The sequence below is a fragment of the Muscardinus avellanarius genome (assembly GCF_963383645.1).
Source record: "Muscardinus avellanarius genome assembly, chromosome: 5".
NCBI classification, from domain to species: domain Eukaryota; kingdom Metazoa; phylum Chordata; class Mammalia; order Rodentia; family Gliridae; genus Muscardinus; species Muscardinus avellanarius.
In genome coordinates this window covers 93,247,773-93,267,050 of record NC_137790.1, presented here as the reverse complement: position 1 = coordinate 93,267,050, position 19,278 = coordinate 93,247,773, and the positions used below count along the sequence as shown (strand labels likewise).

At 35.3% G+C, this 19,278-nt stretch overlaps 1 protein-coding gene across 1 annotated transcript in view; it reads right to left on the bottom strand.

Moving 5' to 3' along the window:
* The window catches only part of CCDC39 (coiled-coil domain 39 molecular ruler complex subunit), a gene marked incomplete at both ends in the record, with an annotated part of 87,979 nt that overhangs the window by 57,786 nt on the left and 10,915 nt on the right, over positions 1-19,278 (bottom strand). Inside the window, 5 exons of the mRNA XM_080696881.1 lie at positions 13,007-13,198; positions 15,643-15,771; positions 15,864-15,956; positions 16,705-16,863; positions 17,935-18,081. Of these exons, the coding sequence (XP_080553007.1) occupies positions 13,007-13,198; positions 15,643-15,771; positions 15,864-15,956; positions 16,705-16,863; positions 17,935-18,081 (720 nt within the window). The remainder of the gene's footprint in view (positions 1-13,006; positions 13,199-15,642; positions 15,772-15,863; positions 15,957-16,704; positions 16,864-17,934; positions 18,082-19,278) is intronic.

The following is a 19,278-nucleotide window of genomic DNA, read 5'->3' as shown; positions in this document are numbered from 1 at the left end:
ATAAACCACTAGCCAACCTAACTAAAAAAAAGAGAGAATCAAGCCAAATTATGAAGATAAGGGATGAAAAAGGAGACATTACTACTGACAGCGTAGAAATCCAGAGGATTATCAGAAACTACTTTGAAAAACTATACTCCAACAAAATGGAAAATTTGGAGGAAATTGACAACTTCCTAGATAAATACAACCTTCCTAAACTGAGTCAAGAAGATATAGAACACTTAAACCAACCAATAACAATCAAAGAGATTGAAATAGCAATAAAGAGCTTACCATCAAAGAAAAGCCCAGGACCAGATGGTTTCCCAAGTGAATTCTATAAAACCTTTATAGGAGAACTAATCCCAATACTACTCAAACTATTTCGGGAAATAGAAAAAACCGGGACTCTCCCAAATACATTCTATGAAGCCAACATCACACTAATACCCAAACCAAATAAAGACAGTTCAAAGAAGGAAAACTACAGGCCTATATCTCTGATGAACTTGGATGCAAAACTATTAAACAAAATACTAGCAACACGCATTCAAAACCACATCAAGAAAATCATTCACCATGACCAGGTAGGGTTCATCCCAGGGATGCAAGGCTGGTTCAATATATGAAAATCAATCCATGTAATTCATCATATAAACAGAATCAAAGACAAAAACCACATGATCATCTCAATAGATGCTGAAAAAGCATTTGATAAAATTCAACATCCATTTATGATAAAAACACTGCAGAGAATTGGAATAGAAGCAACATATCTCAACATTATTAAGGCAATCTACAATAAGCCCACTGCCAACATCATATTAAATGGGGAAAAACTTCAAGAATTCCCCCTAACAACTGGAACGAGACAAGGATGTCCACTATCACCACTTCTCTTCAATATAGTACTAGAGACTCTAGCCAGAGCAATAAGGCAAGAAAATGAAATCAAAGGAGCACAAATAGGAAAAGAAGAACTCAAGCTTTCACTATTTGCAGATGACATGATACTATATTTAGAAAACCCAACAAACTCAACCAAAAGGCTTATAGAACTCAACAAATTCAGCAAGGTATCTGGATACAAAATCAATCTTAAAAAATCAGAAGCTTTCCTGTACACCAACCATAAATCCACTGAAAAAGAAATTCAGAAAACACTTCCACTCAGGATCTCCCACAAAAAAATAAAATACCTAGGAATAAACTTGACCAAGGAGGTAAAAGATCTCTACAAAGAAAATTATAAAACACTGAAAAAAGATATCGAAGAAGATATTAGAAGATGGAAAGACCTTCCATGTTCATGGATTGGCAGAATAAATATCATTAAAATGGCCATCCTCCCAAAAGTGATCTACAGATCTAATGCAATGCCCATTAAACTACCAAGATCATTCCTCACAGACATAGAAAAATCAGTCCTTAAATTTATCTGGAATAACAAAAAGCCCAGAATACCCAAGGTAGTTCTCAGCAACAAAAACCACGCAGGAGGAATCACAATACCTGACTTTAAACTATACTACAAAGCCATTGTAATATAAACAGCATGGTACTGGCAAAAGAACAGATATATAGACCAATGGAGCAGAATAGAAGACCCAGAAACAAGTCCACACACTTTCAGCCAATTGATTTTTGACAAAGAGGCCAAAAACATACACTGGAAAAAAGATAGCCTCTTCAACAAATGGTGTTGGCAACCATATGCAGAAAATTGGATGTTAATCCCACTTTTTCACCCTGTACAAAAGTCAACTCACAATGGATCAAAGACTTGGAAATTAAACCAGAGACTTTGAAGCTCCTTGAAGAGGGCATAGGTCCAACACTACAACACATAGGCACAGACAAACATTTCCTCAACAAGACCCCAAAGGCACAACAAATTAAAAGGAGAATCAATACATGGGATTGCATGAAACTGAAGAGCTTCTGTTCAGCAAAGGAAACTATCAAGAATCTCAATCGAGAGCCAACAGAATGGGAGAAGATTTTTGCCACCTACACCACTGATAGAGGACTAATATCTAGAATATACAGAGAACTCAAGAAACTCAACACTAAGAAAACAAAGCATCCAATAACAAAATGGGCAAATGAACTAAATAGACACTTCACAAAAGAAGAAATTCAAATGGCCAATAAATGCATGAAAAAATGCTCAACATCACTGGCAATCAGAGAGATGCAAATCAAAACTACCCTGAGATTTCACCTAACTCCAACTAGAATGGCCATCATTCAAAACACAAACAACAATAGATGCTGGCGAGGATGTGGAGAAGTGGGAACTCTAAGACATTGTTGGTGGGATTGCAAATTAGTGCAACCACTTTGGAAAACACTATGGAGAATCCTCACAAGAATGGGAACAAATCTACCATTTGATCCAGCAATACCACTGTTGGGTATCTACCCAAAAGAAAAGAAACCAAACTACCAAACTAATGCATGTGTATCTATGTTCATAGCTGCACAATTCACCATAGCCAAACTATGGAACCAGCCAAGATGTCCATCAACAGATGAATGGATTACAAAACTGTGGGATATGTACACAATGGAATTTTACTCAGCCATCAAAAAAAACTCAATTACATCATTTTCAGGGAAATGGATGGAACTGGAGGACATTATGCTAAGTGAGATTAGTCAGGCACAAAAAATAAGAAATCAGATGCTTTCCCTAATATGTGAGAGTTAGGGAGAAAAGAGGAGCAAACAAGACAACCTAAAGAAGGAGAAACGAGGGGGGAAGAGGAAAATCTCTGAAGCTCACAATGTACTTAAACATATCGAAGTCAATCACTAAGCCAAGCAAGGGAGGGAGGGACGGGAAGGGAATGGGGTGGGATTTGGGTAGGGGTTAAATCAGCGATGAGTACATGTTTGTACACACAAGTTTTTTACCCCAATAAGTTGTATGAATATAATGCATCAATACAAAAAATTTTTTAAAAAGTTTTAAATGGTTTGTTTTGTGATACTAGCAAATTATAAAGATCTGCATATATGTGTTGAAAGTAAACACTGAAATGTCAAATATTATTAGAACTGCTAATAAAGAATGCATCACAAGATCCAAAGTAAATTAATTTCTGCAAAGTATTCATGAAAATCATTCAAAGTTTAGTAGATTTGGAAATTTTAAAGAAATTTTCTTTGTGTCCTCAACAGTTATCTTCATCAGAGAAACCTTTGCAAAAAACCTTAGGACTCCATAAAAAAATATTTGAACCACTAAATAAATTCAGTAAAGTTATAAGATATAAAATGAACATTCAAAAACCAGCTAAATTATATATGCTAAAAATAAACTATATGAGCTGGGCATGATGGCACACACTTGTAATACCAGAATTCGAGAGGCTGAGACAGAAGAAATGCAGTTTGTAAATAGCCTCAGCTACGTAGTGAGGCCGTTTACAATGCAGTGAGACCCTTTTTCAAAATAAAGAATAAAAAATAGGGCAGGGGGTGTAGCTTGGAGACAGAATGTCCCTGGATTCCATCCCCAGCACCACAAATAAAATAAAATAAAATAAAAATAAACTATATGAAAAATAGGTCTTTTAAAATCCCATTAACAATACAAAAAACAAGAATAAAATACTTAGGAATAAATTTAATCAAGGAAGTGAAAGATCTGCCCAGTAAAAACTATAAAAGCTGATGAAGAAGCTGGGCATGGTTTCGCACACTTGTAATCCCTGCGCTTGGGAGGCGGAGATAGGAGGATCGCACAGGTTTGAAGCCAGCCACGCTGGCTTAAGAGACCCTGTTTCCAAATAAAAATATAAAAAATAGGTGTCTGGTGTCTGGGAGTGTAGCCCAGAGATAGAAGAGTTTCCAGGAACCTCAGTACCACCAAAAAAATAAATAAAATAAAATAAAATAAAATGCTGATGAAGAAAACTGTTGAGGACACAAATAAATGAATATATATATATATATATATATATATATATATATATATATATATCATGTTTATAGACTGGAGGAAACAATACCATCAAAACATTCATACTACCCAAAGTAGATTTAATACAATCCCTATCAAAATTCCAATGTTATTTTTTACACAAGTAGAAAAACAATACTAAAACTCATATGAAACTACAAAAAAGCTCAAATAGCTAAAGCAATCTTGAGCAAGAAAAGCAAAGCTGGAGGAACCACCTCTTGAGTTTAAACTATATTATGTATAATATATTACAAGGCTATACTTATCAAAACAATATGATACTGGCATAAAAACAGAGATGGAACAGAATAAGGATCCCAGAAATAAATACACACATATGTAGTGAATGCCCCTAGGTTCAATCCCTAGTTCCCCTCCCCAACAAAAAAAATAAATTAAATAAAAGCTGAGTAGTATTCAACCAAGTGATTTTCTTTTTTCTTTCTTTCTTTCTTTCTTTTTTTTTTTTTTTTTGTAGTACTGGGGATGGAACCCTTCTACCTCTGGGCTCCACTCCCAAACCTATTTTATATTTTATTTGGAAAAAGGGTCTCTTAAGCCAGCAAGACTGGCCTCAAACCTGCGCGATCCTCCTGTCTCCACCTCCCAAGCACGGGAATTACAAACGTGTGCCACCATGCCCAGCTCAACCAAGTAATTTTCAACCAAGGTGCCAAGAATTCACAATGGAAGGACAGACTCTTCCATAAATGTCAATGGGAAAACTGGACATCCACAAGTAAAAGAAAAACATGAGATTAAAAATACACACACATACACACACACACACACACACACACACACACACACACACACACACATTCAAAATGGATTACAGGCTTAGATATAAGATCTAGCACTATAAATTCTTAAAATAAAGTCTAAGAAGCTCCCTGACATTGGTTTCTACAATAAGCAAAAGATCTGAATAGATACTTTTTCTAGAGAAGCTATTAAATTATCAATAAATATAAGAAAAAAATACTCAGCAAGGTGCAGTGGTGCATGCTTGTGGTCCCAGCATTTAGGAGGCTGAGACAGGAGGGTTGAGGTTCACAGACAGCCTCAGCTACTTAGTGAGGCCCTTTGCAACTCATTGAGATCCTGTTTCAAAATAAAGAATAAAAAATATGGCTGGAGGTATAGCTTGGAGGTAGAATGCCCCTGGGTTCCATCCTGAGTACCACAAAAAAAAAAAAAAAAAGCTCAACATCACTTACCATCAAGAAAATGTAAACCAAAAAGATAATAAGTATTGGCAAGGATGTAGAGAAAATAGAATCCTCAAACAGTACCGATGGGAATATAAATTATTATAACCATTATAAAAATAACAGTATGGAGGTTCCTCAAAAAATTAAAAATAGAACTACAATATCATTCAATAATCCCACTTCTGTATATAGACCCCCAGTAAATAAAATCAGTGTGCTGAAGAAATGTGTAGATTCCCATGTTAATTTCAGTATGATTCATAACAGCCAACCCAGAGAAACAAGTATCCATGAACAGATAAGTACATAAAGAAAATGTAATATTGATGTACATACATACTCATTATGGAGTACTACTCAGATTTTATTAATTTTTTGGAGGGAGGGGAACTGGGGATTGAACCCAGAGGAATCCTACCTCTGAGCTACAACCCAGTCCTATTTTTATTCTTAATTTTGAAACAGTGTCTCACTAAGTTGCAGAGGGTCTCACTAAGCTGCTAAAGCTGGCCACAAACCTGCAATCCTCATGCCTCAGCCTCCCAAGTACTGGGATTACAAGTGTGTGCCACCATACATTACTCTACTCAGCATTTATTTATTTATTTATTTATTTATTTATTTATTTATTTATTTTGGTGGCACTGGGGTTCCTGGAAACCCTTCTACTTCTGGGCTACACTCCCAGACCTATTTTTTTTTATACTTTTTTAAAATTTGGAAACAGGGTCTTTTAAGCCAGCGTGGCTCCGCCTCCCAAGCATGGGGATTACAAGCGTGAGCTACCATGCCCAGCTCTACTCAGTTTTTAAAAAGAAGAAAATTAGTTGCCTATAATTCCAGTACTTGGAAGGCTGAGACAGGAGGATCACAAGTTCAAGACCAGCCTCACAGCAACATACCAAGACTCTTAATAACCTATTGAGAGACCTTATTTCAAAAACAAAAAATAATAAAATAGGGCTGGGGTGTAGCTCAGAGGTAAAATTCCCCTGGGTTCAATACCCAGTATTAAAAAAAATAAAATCCTGCAATTTGCAATAACATAGATAATCCTTGAAGGCATTATGCTAAATGAAATAATCAATACACAGAAAGACAGACCTCTGGGAAGATGGTGACCTAGGGAAGCAGCATATATCATATATATATGCTGACACTTAATCTCTATCTCCATGAAAAGAGTGTCTTGACAAGAGAAAGAAACCAGCATAAATTTGAACAGAGCACCGATAACTGAAAGGCAGCAAAAAAGAAAGGTAGAAGGCAAAACAGAGAGCAGAAAAGTACCCCACCAACCTCCAATGGCTGAGGCTAAAGGGGCCATGGTGGTTCCATATTGCCTCACCATACCAGGACTTCTGGCACTGCTGCCTCCAGAGATACCCAGCAAAAAAGTCAACAAGTTGATGCAAAGTAAGTGGCTGAGACTCATTGGAATTTTAAGCGGTCGGCTCCTCCTGCATGGATCCCAGCTACAATTTTCAGCAGTGGCAGCCAAGCTGACTGCATCCTCCAGAGATACAGAGCAGTGTTCAGCAACACTGTAAATGAACCCACAGTCCCCGAGGGAGACAGCCTGATGAGGTCACAGGGAGTCGCACAGCAAGGAATAGACTCACAGTGTCTGACACTTTTCGTTCACTCTGTTAAAGGTGGGGGTGGAGTCTGCTGTAGGACAAAGGAAAGGCACATATTAGCAGACAGCTCCTAGGGCCAATAAGGCAAAAAGGCCTACAGTCTCCAGGATGCAGGGCCTTAGTAGGGTCTCTGGAGATCACCACAGACCACTCAATTGTGGTGACCAGGGAGAAGTCAGACCAAACCATCCCTAGCTGTGGATAACATGGACTACTACTTGCACACTGGGTATGCCCCAGAAACACCTGCAATTTATGCAGGCCAGGAGAAACATGGGCTCAGCATCAGTGGAAAATGTGAATACCTGCACTTAACACTAGAGATCCAGCCCCAGTAATACCATTTGCCTGTGTAGACTGAAGAATCTCAGAGAAAGGTCCCTTTTGAGAGCTCAGAGACCCAGGTTTGCAGCAGAAAAGGTGCTGGCAGCACTCAGGGTCTGCATAGAGAGAGAGACATAGGCCAGGGTCCCAATCATTGAAAGAGACCAAAAAGTGGGACCATAAACTGAGATCATTACTATAGGTTACAGAGCAAATGAGAGTGCTTGGAACATGCTCGAAAACCTATTATAGAATGTGAACCTTAAATGGCTGAACGAATCCACACAGACCCAGGAGGACTGCAGAAACCAAGTTGGCTCAGTATTTATATATTTGTAGGGTTGTTTTGTTTTATTATTGTTTTGTTTTTGTTATTTTGTATATCTGCTTCTTTATTTGCTCTCTTCCCTGCCCCTTTTACATGCTTATTCCCCTGTTCTAGATATCTACTGTCTTCTCTCCACCACTTTTCTTTTTTTCTTTTTTTCTTTTCTTTGTCATGTATTAAATCTACTTTATATCACAATACTACTTCATCACTTTCCTAATCACTCAACCTTCAACACTGAATACAACACACCTTGCCCTTGTATATACCAGCTGACACCTAGAGAGTGAAAGCTATCAAAAGCAACAAAGATACAAACTTAAGAAAACTGAAATCATGAGGAGGAAAAACAAGAAAGCAATGATCTCCCACAACCCCTCAATATCAGAACCCCACAACAGAGAATTGCAGAGATTGCCAGAAGGACAAATCATAAATTTAACAGTAGAAATGATACAGAATTTTTAAAAAGAATTTAGAGAGAGCCCTAAAAAATAAAGAAACAAATTAACAAAGAATCTGACACCCTGAACAGAAATCAAAAAGAAGCTCTGAAGAAAGTGAAAGATTCAATCATTGAAGTGAAGGCATCAATACAAACTATAAACAATAGATTAGACCATGTGGAGAATGGAATCTTGATTTTAGAAGATGATCACTACAAAATTGAACATATAGCATATAATTTAGAAAAAAACAATTTGACAAGATAGATAAACTATGAGCCAACTTAACCAAAAAGAGAGAGAGAATCAACCCATATTTCAAAGATAAGAGATTAAAAAGGAGATATTACCAATGACAGTACAGAAATCCAGAGGATTATCAGAAACTACTTTGAACAACTATGCTCCAACAAAATAGAAAATCTGGAAGAAACCAACGACTTTCTAGATAGATACAACCTTCCTAAACTGAGTCAAAAAGATATAAAAAATTTAAACCAACCAATAGCAATCAAAGAGATTGAAGTAGCAATAAAGAGCCTACCATCAAACAAAAGCCCAGGACCAGATGGTTTTCCAAGTAAATTTTATAAAACCTTTATAGAAGAGCTAATCTTGATAGTCCTCAATCTATGTCATGAAATAGAAAAAAAATAGGACTCTCCCAAATACATTCTATGAAGCCAAAATCACATTAATATCAAAACCAGATAAAGACAGCTCAAAGAAAGAAAACTAAAGGCCTATATCATTGATGAACTTAGACTTAAAACTGCTAAACAAAATACTAGCAACACACATTCAAAAACACATCAAGAACCACAAAAGACAGCTGACAGATGGGACAAAAATTTTGCCAACTATTCCTCTGATAGAGGACTAATATCTAGAATAAACAGAAAATTCAAGAAACTCAGCACAAAGAAAACAATTAACCCAATCATAAAATGGGCAAGTGAACTAAATAGTCACTTCACAAAAGAAGAAACTCAAATGGCCAATAAATGTGTGAAAAACTGTTCAATATCACTAGCAATCAGAGAGATGCAAATAAAAACTATCCTGAAATTTCACCTACCTCCAACTATGTGACTCTAATGGCAATCATTAGAAACACAAACAACAACAAATGCTAGTGAGGATGTGGAGAAGTGGGAACTCTAATACATTGTTGGTGGGATTGCAAATTAGTGAAAACCCTATGAAAAACAGTAGGGAAAATCCTCAGAAAAATGGAAACCAAGCCGGGCGTGGTGGCGCACGCTTGTAATCCCAGCATTCAGGAGGCTGAGACCTGGAGGATCACGGTTCGCGGACAGCCTCAGCTACTTAGTGAGGCCCTCTGCAACTCAGTGAGACCTGGTTTCAAAATAAAGAATAAAAAATAGGGCAGGGGGTGTAGCTCGGAGGCCAAATGCCCCTGGGTTCCATCCCCAGACCAGAAAAAAAATAAAAATAAAGAAAGAAAGAAAAATGGGAACCAACCTACCACATTATTTAGTAATACCACTTACGGTATTTCCAAAAGAATGGAAATCAAACTAATGCATGCATTATCTATGTTCACAGATACACAATTTACATTGCTAAACTATGAAACCATCCAAATTGTCTATCAACTGATGAATGGATTACAAAACTATGGATATATACACAATGAAATTTTACTCAGCCATAAAGAAGAACAAAATTACATCATTTGGGGGAAATAAATGGAATTGGAGAACATTATGCTAACTGAGATTGGTCAGTCACAAAAAGTAAAAAATTGGATGTTCTCCTAATATATGGAAGCCAGGTAGAAAAAGGATCATAGAAGCAACTCTAGACAAAGAAGGAGAAAGTATAGATGAGCAAATAAGGCGACCTAACTGAGGGGATGGGGTGGAGAGAGAGGAAAATTACCCAATGTACATGATGTACATTCATAAACATGTCAAAGTCAATCACTAAGCCAAATATGAAAAAGACGGAGGGGGAGGAAAGGATGGAAATTGGGAAAGGGGTAAATGAGTGATGTGTGCATATATGTCTCCACCATCTTGTACTCCATTAAGATATATGAATATAATGCACTGATAAAAAAAATTTAAAAGACACAGAAAAACAAATACTGCATGATATCACTTATACATGGAATCTAAAAAAATCCAACTCACATTAACAAATGATAGAATGGTATTTTCAAGGGCTAGATATTGGCTAAATGGTATAAGTGTTCAGTTTTAATATGAATGTTTTGTAAATGTAAAGTAAAATATATTAACAATAATTTATTACTTACTTGAAATTTGTCAAAAGAGTAAATCTCAAGTACTCTTACCACATACATACAAAATATGACAGTTAGGCAACGTGGTGGGTATGTTAACTAGCATGATTGTGGTTATAATTTCACATTGTATATACTATCAAAACACCACATTTTTTTGTTTTTGTTTTTTGTGGGTTTGGGGATGGAACCCAGAGGCATTTGACCTCTAAGCCACACCCCCTGCCCTATTTATTATTCTTTTTATTTTGAAACAAGGTCTCACAAAGTTGCAGAGGGCCTCACTAAGTAGCTACGGTTGTCCGCAAACCACGATCCTCCCGTCTCAGCCTCCTGAATGCTGGGATTACAAGTGTGCGCCACCACGCCCGGCTAAAAACCACATTTTATACACTAAACATATAACATTTTATCAATCATACCTCAAAAAAGCCATCAAAAGATGTGTACTTTAAAAAAACATACTTCTACAATCTATTAAGGATAATTAAGAGTAACCATCACAATATAAAACAGAGGCTTATGCATAAAATATTTAAAAATTTAATCATTCCCTTCTAAACAAAACTTGTATATAAAACTTTTCAGTAATGTTATTTAAAATAGCTTTAAAAACTGGAAATAGTCCAAATATCTATCAAGCAATGAATGAATAAACCATGAGTTACATACATAAAATAAAATATTATTCTGTATAAAAAGGAATGAAGTACTGATATATGCTGTAAAATGGATGGACCTTCAAAGTATTGTGCAAAAGAACCCAGATAAGCAGAGCACAATAATGCATGCCTGTAATCCTAGTTCTTGGGAGGCTAAGACAGGATGATGACAGGTTTTCAGACAGCTTCAACAATTTAGTGAGACACTCAGGAACTTTTTGAGACTTTGTTTCAAAATAAAATAATAAAAATGCTGGGATGTATCTTGAAGGTAGAATGCCTCTAGGGTCATCCCCAATGCCTCCCCCAAAAAGAAGTCAGACAAAAAAGCTACATATGATATAATGTGGTTTATATGAAATGTACAGAATAAGCAAATCTCTACTGACAGAAAGTAGATTAGTAGCTGTTAGGGGTTCAGAGAAGGAAAGAATAGATAGTGACTGCTAATGAAAATGGGTTTCTTTTGGGGGTGACAAAAACATTCTAAAATTAAATAGTGGTGCTGATTCCACAACTCTGTGAACATAATTAAAACTACTAAATTGTAAATGTTTAAAAAAGATTAATTATGGCATGGGAATTATATCTCAATAATTAAATCATGAATGAAGGAAAGAATCAATCAATCTCTGTTCTTTCCTGTAATTGCTTTAAGCCCTGATTTATTTATTTATTTATTTTATTATAATTTTTTTTTGGTGGTACTGAGGTTCCTGGAAACCCTTCTACCTCCGGGGTACATTCCCAGACCTATTTTTATATTTTTTATTTGGAAACAGGGTCTCTTAAGCCAGCAAGGCTGGCTTCGAACCTGCGGGATCCTCCTGTCTCCGCCTCCCAAGCGTGGGGATTACAAGTGTGCGCCACCACGCCTGGCGCCCTGAAATTTTTAAGAATAAGTTATTATCCAGGGGGAAACTCACCAAGTGCTGTATGCATGTATGTCCCTATTACTCTGAACTACATTATAATGCAAAACTACAATGTACCAATAAAAGTGTATGTTAAAAAAGAATGAGCTATCAGGAGTGACATCTTTGGATAATATGGTATCAACACAGAAATGTTATGAAAAATCACTTTACTGCTAACTATGGAACTACTTACTATCTATGAAATAGCCTAGTTGGAACATATACCTACAAAAGAAGAAAAAGACAAGGCCAGAAGATTTTTGTCTTCTGTATCAAGAAACTTCATAATCACATTAGCCTACTTACAGATGGAAATATTATCATTGAACAAAGTGAGAAACTGAACTTAAGCACATAGCTCCAGTAGAATGTGAGTTAAAATTATACAAATACATGTAACATTAAAAAGGCACTTCAAATTATCATTCATAATTCTGGATCAATGTTCATCTTCACATTTGCCTGTTTTCTTGTCATTATGATTTCCCATCTAGATCACTGGAACCCACATAGTCTCGGGTCTCTTATACAGCACTATATACAATGGACAGAGGGGCACTGCACAAGCCCAGGAGAGAGCCTCTCACACATCCAGAGATGGGAATGGCACTGGCTGGTACCTCGCCATGCAAGAGCTCAGTGGGAGTATCCAAAAAGTTCCATTAAAAAGATCGTTTTTCAAGGGGGGCGTAGTGGCGCAGGCTTGTAATCCCCGCGATTGGGAAGCGGAGACAGGAGGATCCCGCAGGTTCAAAGCCAGCTAGCGCTGGCTTAAGAGACCCTGTTTCCAAATAAAAATACATTAAAAAAAAATAGGTCTGGGAGTATAGCCCGGAAGTAGAAGGGTTTCCAGGAACCCCAGTAACCACCAAAAAAAAAAAAAAAAAAATCTTTTTTCCCCTACATCTTAAAAAGATGTAGGAAAAAACTAGAAAGTAGTTCTTTTATTTTTGTTTGTTTGTTTTGTTTTGTGTTTTGTGTTTTTTTTTGTTGTTGTTTTTTGTTTTTTTGGTGGTACTGGGGTTCCTGGAAGCCCTTCTACCTCCGGGCTACACTCCCAGGCCTATTTTTATATTTCTTTTATTTGGAAACAAGGGTCTCTTAAACCAGCGCTGCTGGCTTCGGACCTGCGTGATTCTCCTGTTTCTGCCTCTCAAGTGCGGGAATTACAAGCATGCCCAACCACGCCCGGCAAAAGCAGTTCTTTTAATCAAAAGAAAGGATTTATTATTTTTGTAGTTGACATACCTCATCCTTCAGCTGATTTCTACTAGCTTCATATTGCTGATATTCCGTTCTACATTTTAAAACTTTACGGTCAGCAGCAGAAATCCTTTTCTCATACTCTAGGTTATTCCCGATCTCACTTTCCAGAAACTTGATCTTTTCTTTAACCAAATTTTCTTTTTCTCTTATTTCCTGCTTTATCTTTGCTAATGCCTAAGATTGAAACAAATATGTTTACTTATATATTTAATATAACATAACTAAACTAAAAATTCCATTTTTATTTTCTATTACATTCAGTTTGTACTTAACAAAACATTTAGAGAACATTTTTAAAGATGTTTGTGTGAATAAAAATACTAACATACTACACAACAATATCTATAAACTCATTTGGTTAAAGGTCTCTATTTCTTTCATTTATCTGGAACTTTGCTAAAGATATGGGCAAAACAGTTGAACCTTTATACATGAAGGAAAACACCTAAAAAATGCAATAGTGTTAAATATTTTTCATATAGAAATGAGTCTTAATGAAATTTTCCAAATATTTCACAGACTACTTTTTCATCCTTCAAAAACAACAATATTTGTTTTCACTAGAATCTCATTATTTATGGCCTTTGCTGGTCTTACAGATATAAGCGGAATATACAAAGTGCAGGAATGGAAAGGTGCGCAAAGTACTATGGGAACAAAGAAATGATGAATTCTACCCACAGTAATTACTAGAAGACTCTACCCAAGAGGCACACTCAGGTCAGACACATAATCATGAATGGAGATGCATAAAGGTTCTAATGTGATTAAAGTATAGGCAGAAGGTCAGGGATGGGAAGGAAAAGTAGGATATAGATAAAAAGAATAAGGCTGGAAAAGTAGGGTTTAGGACCAAATTATCAGGAAATTCAGGTACCATTTTTTTTGTATGTGTGGAACTGGGGATTGAACCCAAGGGCATTCTACCTCTGAGCTATACCCCCAGCCCTATTTTTTATTCTTAATTTTGAAACAGGGTCTCACTGAGTTGCAGAAGGTCTCACTAAGTTGCTGAGGCTGGCCGCGAACCTGCAATCCTCCTGTCTCAGCCTCCCAAGTACTGGGATTACAAGCATACACCACCACACCCAGCATCAGATACCATTTTTAAAGAAGGTCAACCACCCCCATCCCTTTCTACTTTTATTTTTTGTTTTGAAACAGGGTCTTTCTAGGTTTCTGAGAGTTTCACAAAGTTACTGAGGCTGACCCCAAATCTGTGGTCCTCCTGTTTCAGCTTCCCAAGTACTGGGATTATAGGCATGTGCCACCATGCCCAGCAGAGGATCAACTTTTAAGCACTGTGCAACAAAAACAATTTTAAAGCTGGGGAATATAAAGATTAGATGAAGTTTTACAAGTCAATAGATATGATAAATTAGAAGAAAATTTATTCTAATACTATTTCTTTAAGTTTTCCCAAATAGGATCCTACTAAAAAGTGAATCCTAGGAGACTGGGAAGGAGATATGTATTCTGAAATAAATAAAAATTTTAAATGCTGCATGTAATATTGTATATATTGGCAAATTAAAGGAATATGGGTTGGAGATGTAATGTCCTTATTAAAAGATATTTTAAATGTATCTAATATCATATTCTCATGTTATTTGTAATAATTAACATGCTACAATTGTAGCATTCTGTATAGTCATTGTGCTCATTCAACAAAAGACATGTCAAAGCTTCCTACATTTAATGTTTCAAATGATGATTGTACATTCCTGCATTATTTTGATCTTCCTACCACTTCGGCAGATGCTTTAATACCTATTTTCACATTAATATTTTTAACAGTGCTATTTATGTTAGGTTTTAATATAGGTGATGTTTATAAATAATTCTTCAAGTTTTCTCCAGTGGAAAAGCATAGTAGGAAAATAGTTTTCTTTTCTAAATATTCTTTTGAAAAACAATTTCAGAATTGTATGATCAGACTCTTGCCAAGCAAGCACTGAGGTGGACATTGTTGTGGAAGAAGAGAAACAAAAAGAGTGCAATTTCAGTTGGAGAAGATCAAAATATGACACCCCAAAATATGCTACCTCAGCTCATTGGCATCTTAAATTAAAGGTACTTGAAAAATAGCAAATCTCAAGATGGGTACTCTAACTTTTTCCTCCTATTAAAACCCCTATGTGGCCATGCATGGTGGCGCACGCTTATAATCCCTGCGCTTGGGAGGCTGAGACAGGAGGATCGCACAGGTCGAAGCCTCAGCTACTTAGTGAGGCTCTCAGCAACTTAGTGAGACCCTGTTTCCAAATAAAATACAAAATAGGTCTGGGAGTACAGCCCAGAGGTAGAAAGCCCCTGAGTTCCACCCCGAGTAGCAACAAAAAATAAAAATAAAAAAATAAAAAATAATAAAACTCCTATGTGAAAGGGTACCCTTCCTGTGCCAGGAGAACGACATTTATAGCATTATAATGCTATAAGAAAATAAACTTCATAAAATCATACTTCTAAATGGATATTGAATCAACTTTGAAAAACACTTACCAAAACTATTAAATCCTATGGCAAAAGTGACTTTCAAATAATCATGATATATATTTAAAATAAGGAGTTCAATACATAGAGACACAGCGAACATTACAAAAACCAAAGTTCTTTACCAAAGCACCATTATCTATGTCCCGATCTCTCTTCTGCATCTGATCTATTGTATTCTCCCACTGTTGAATGAGTTCTTGTCGTTCATTATGAATCTTACGAAAATCTTGTGCTGCTTTGTCCAATTCTAACTGTCAGAGAGCAAATAACATTTCTGTGAATTTGAGTACTTTTGCAAACATCACTTGAAAAACTAAGAAATGAAAATCTTCATTAAACCAACCTGTGCACTTAGAGTCTCTGTTAGTTCATTGTCAAGCACCTTTCTTCTCTGATTGCATTCCAGAGTCAGTCTTTCTATTTGCAGGGTCAGTGTCTATGATGTGATTACAAGCAAAATATTTATAACTTTCATCTTAGTAATTTAAAAGCTGTTAGCTTATCCAACATTAGTATTTTTACATTATTTTGATTAATTTATTTGATATCTAAACCAACTATAAAATAATATTTTCCTGATCTTTTAACCTCAAAGTGCTAATTTATTTGCACAAAGCTTCATAAAAATCCAGTTTTTTCTAAAATGAATTTAATACTTCTTAAATTAGAAAAATGAAGTCCTAATCTGCCACTTGAAAATACTTAAAATAATACATTTGGTATTTAACCAACTAGAAACTAGCATGTTTTATAATAATGTGTTAGTATTGCCAGATATAAGTGGATCTTAAGTGATGATTATGATAACATATCAGTCTATAGCACTAGAGTCACAAGTCAGTAAAAACTATAATATTCAAGTTGTACTTGAGACAAAATAGATAAAATATTAGTAAATAGTTCTAGTATAAAATTTTCTCTTATGAAATATTTCAAGAACTAAAGTAGGGTTTCTTAACCTAATGTTCATTGCTTCCTAATTGGTCAAAGGAGAATCTGTACAAGTTATGTGGGTATTTCAGTACAGTCATTTTTCTAAGGAAAGGTTACCTGGCTTTATTAAATTCTCAAAGAAGTCCCTGATCTTGCTTTAAAAATCAGTGAATACATTTTTAGGCTAAAAAAACAGGTGAAAAACTACAGGACCAGATAAAAACTAACAATTATAATTCATAATTTCTCACCCTAATTTTATTATCATCTTGTTGTGCATATTTCTGAAGAGTGAGGGCATCACTATCTTTATGAGCTGATTCTTCTAACCAGGCCTCCAATGCTTGCTGGTCCCAGTTCATTTGACATTTCAAACCATCCAGTTTTTGAGTAGCTTTAAATATGCCATTCTAATTGTCCAGAAGTATGAGAGAAAGGAAGATTAGAAAGCATTACATACTATACAAACTAAAATAAAATATAACATTATATACAACAGTCATATTAAGAAATCTTGTCCCTATCTTCTAAATATTTATTTCATATTTAATTAAACCTTTATTTTTAATTCCTCCTTTGTGAAAGAGATGATTATGCAAAGCCGAAAATAGTAGAAAATGAGCCAAAGTTGAGCCTAAGTTGCTCCACAAAGCTACCCCCAAAGTACATACACAATCTTAGTTAAAATAAAGTACTTGATATGCTAACTAAAACCCACAACAAGTTCCCTTCAGTCCCATTTCCAATCATATGTGGATGTATCTTATATAGAAATTTTGAAAGTACTTCTAACTGAAATAAATATGATAAAATAATTTAAAAACTGTAAATTTAGTCATTTAACAAATTGACATTCATAAAAGACAAGAGAATAATATATAAACAAATTTAACAGGTGTATAATCATATTACATATCTAAATATTACATTATAAAATTATAATAATATACATGAAAGTATATATGTTCACACACGTTTTCCATAATATGCATATATATGCATGTAATAGAATCAGAATTTGAAAAGAGCTCCCAAATCAAGTAACTAAAAACTAAAGAAATAGGCTAAACTAGCTAAATATTAGTCACAAAAGTGACTAATATGAAAGGTAAAAATTTTCAATGAATTTCAGAACTAAAACTGATATGGTTGTTAAAAATATAACACTTATGTATTAATTATGCTTAATATTTTATAAGTTATTACAGGCAGCCAACATGAGACTTTACACATAGAAAGTCTCAATAAGTAACTGATGAATAATGAAGGAAAATGTAATATTCTATAATTGTTTAATTTAAACCATAACACTATGCCCATTTGTTGTCATAAAACAAAAACAAAAACAAAAAAGATGGAAGTAAATGCGAAGAAACAGTGAAAGCCTTGCCTATCCAGAAAAAAAAAAAAAAAAAAACAGTGCTACTTTGGTGAAACAGAAAGTGCAATGGCAAAATTTTAGGTAACACTTCAACACATACTTCCTTATCATTTTTCCTTTCCCGTATTGAATCCATCTCATTTTCTAGTCGTTTGATTTCATCTTTCACTCGTCCCAGTTCTCTCTGAGCAATGGCCTTAAAATGTTCTTCACTTTCAATCTCATGTTCCCTTGCTTTATAAAGAGACTGCAGAAAAATATACAAAGTATAAATACTTTTTAAATTTTAATATTGTGAAATATTAATAATAATTCATTAGGTAGACAAACTTTCTACAAGATGCTTACGTAAGTACAATGACCTGCACTGCTCTGAAGCCTATACCATTTTAGACTGTGAATTCAGTGTATTGGTACAGCTCAGTAATGTAAGTTATTCAATGAACTGTTAGAAAAATTGTCGGCACATTTCATATACTATGTTGATCTAGAAAAACTACAGAAAACCAAATTTATTTATAAGCTGAGACTTAAAAGCTAAAACTCACTACTTATCTATAAATAACAACTACTGATTAAAAATGATTGGAAATGATTGTAAAGCCGGGCGTGGTGGCTTATGCTTGTAATCCCAGCATTCAGGAGGCTGAGACCGGAGGATCGTGGTTCACGGACAGCCTCAGCTACTTAGTGAGGCCCTCTGAAACTTTGTGAGACCCTGTTTCAAAACAAAGAATAAAAAACAGGGCAGGAGGTCAAATACACTTGGGTTTCATCCCCAGACCCACAAAATAAAATTAATAATAATAATAATAATAATAATTGGGAAGTGGAATGTTAATATTGAACTGATCACATATTCATTAGGCTGACCATGAACTTGCGATTCTCCTTTCTCAACCTCCCAAATGCTGGGATTACAAGCGTGTGCCAACATGCCTGCCTCCCTTAGTATTATTTTTAAAAGTTCATTAATTGTGTAATTTTCTAATAGATTAGCTATTTACCTATACTGATTATAAAGTGCTTTTAAAAATGTCTTTGTTAAGCCAGGCATGGTGGTGTATGCTAGTAATCCCATACTTGGAAAGCTGAGACAGGAGAATCATAGGTTTGAGACCAGCCTCAGCAACTTAGTGAGGTCCTGTACAACTTAGTGAGAACCTGTTTCAAAATATAGTAGAGCTGGGCGTGTTGCTTAGAGGTAGAATGCTGTTCAATATAGAGTATGGCTTAATCCCTAGAACCACAAAACAATTTAATTCTTGAGCTATAAAATACTATAATGCTATCACAGTAACTAAAGTGTAGGAATGATCTGCTTCCATTCAAAACGGCCCAGTGGGTTGTGCTGACAAAGTTACAAGGAAACACATGCTACTATGCATTATATTAGCTATATTTCTGCTTATAGCCATCATTTCTCACTGTCATCATCATATTA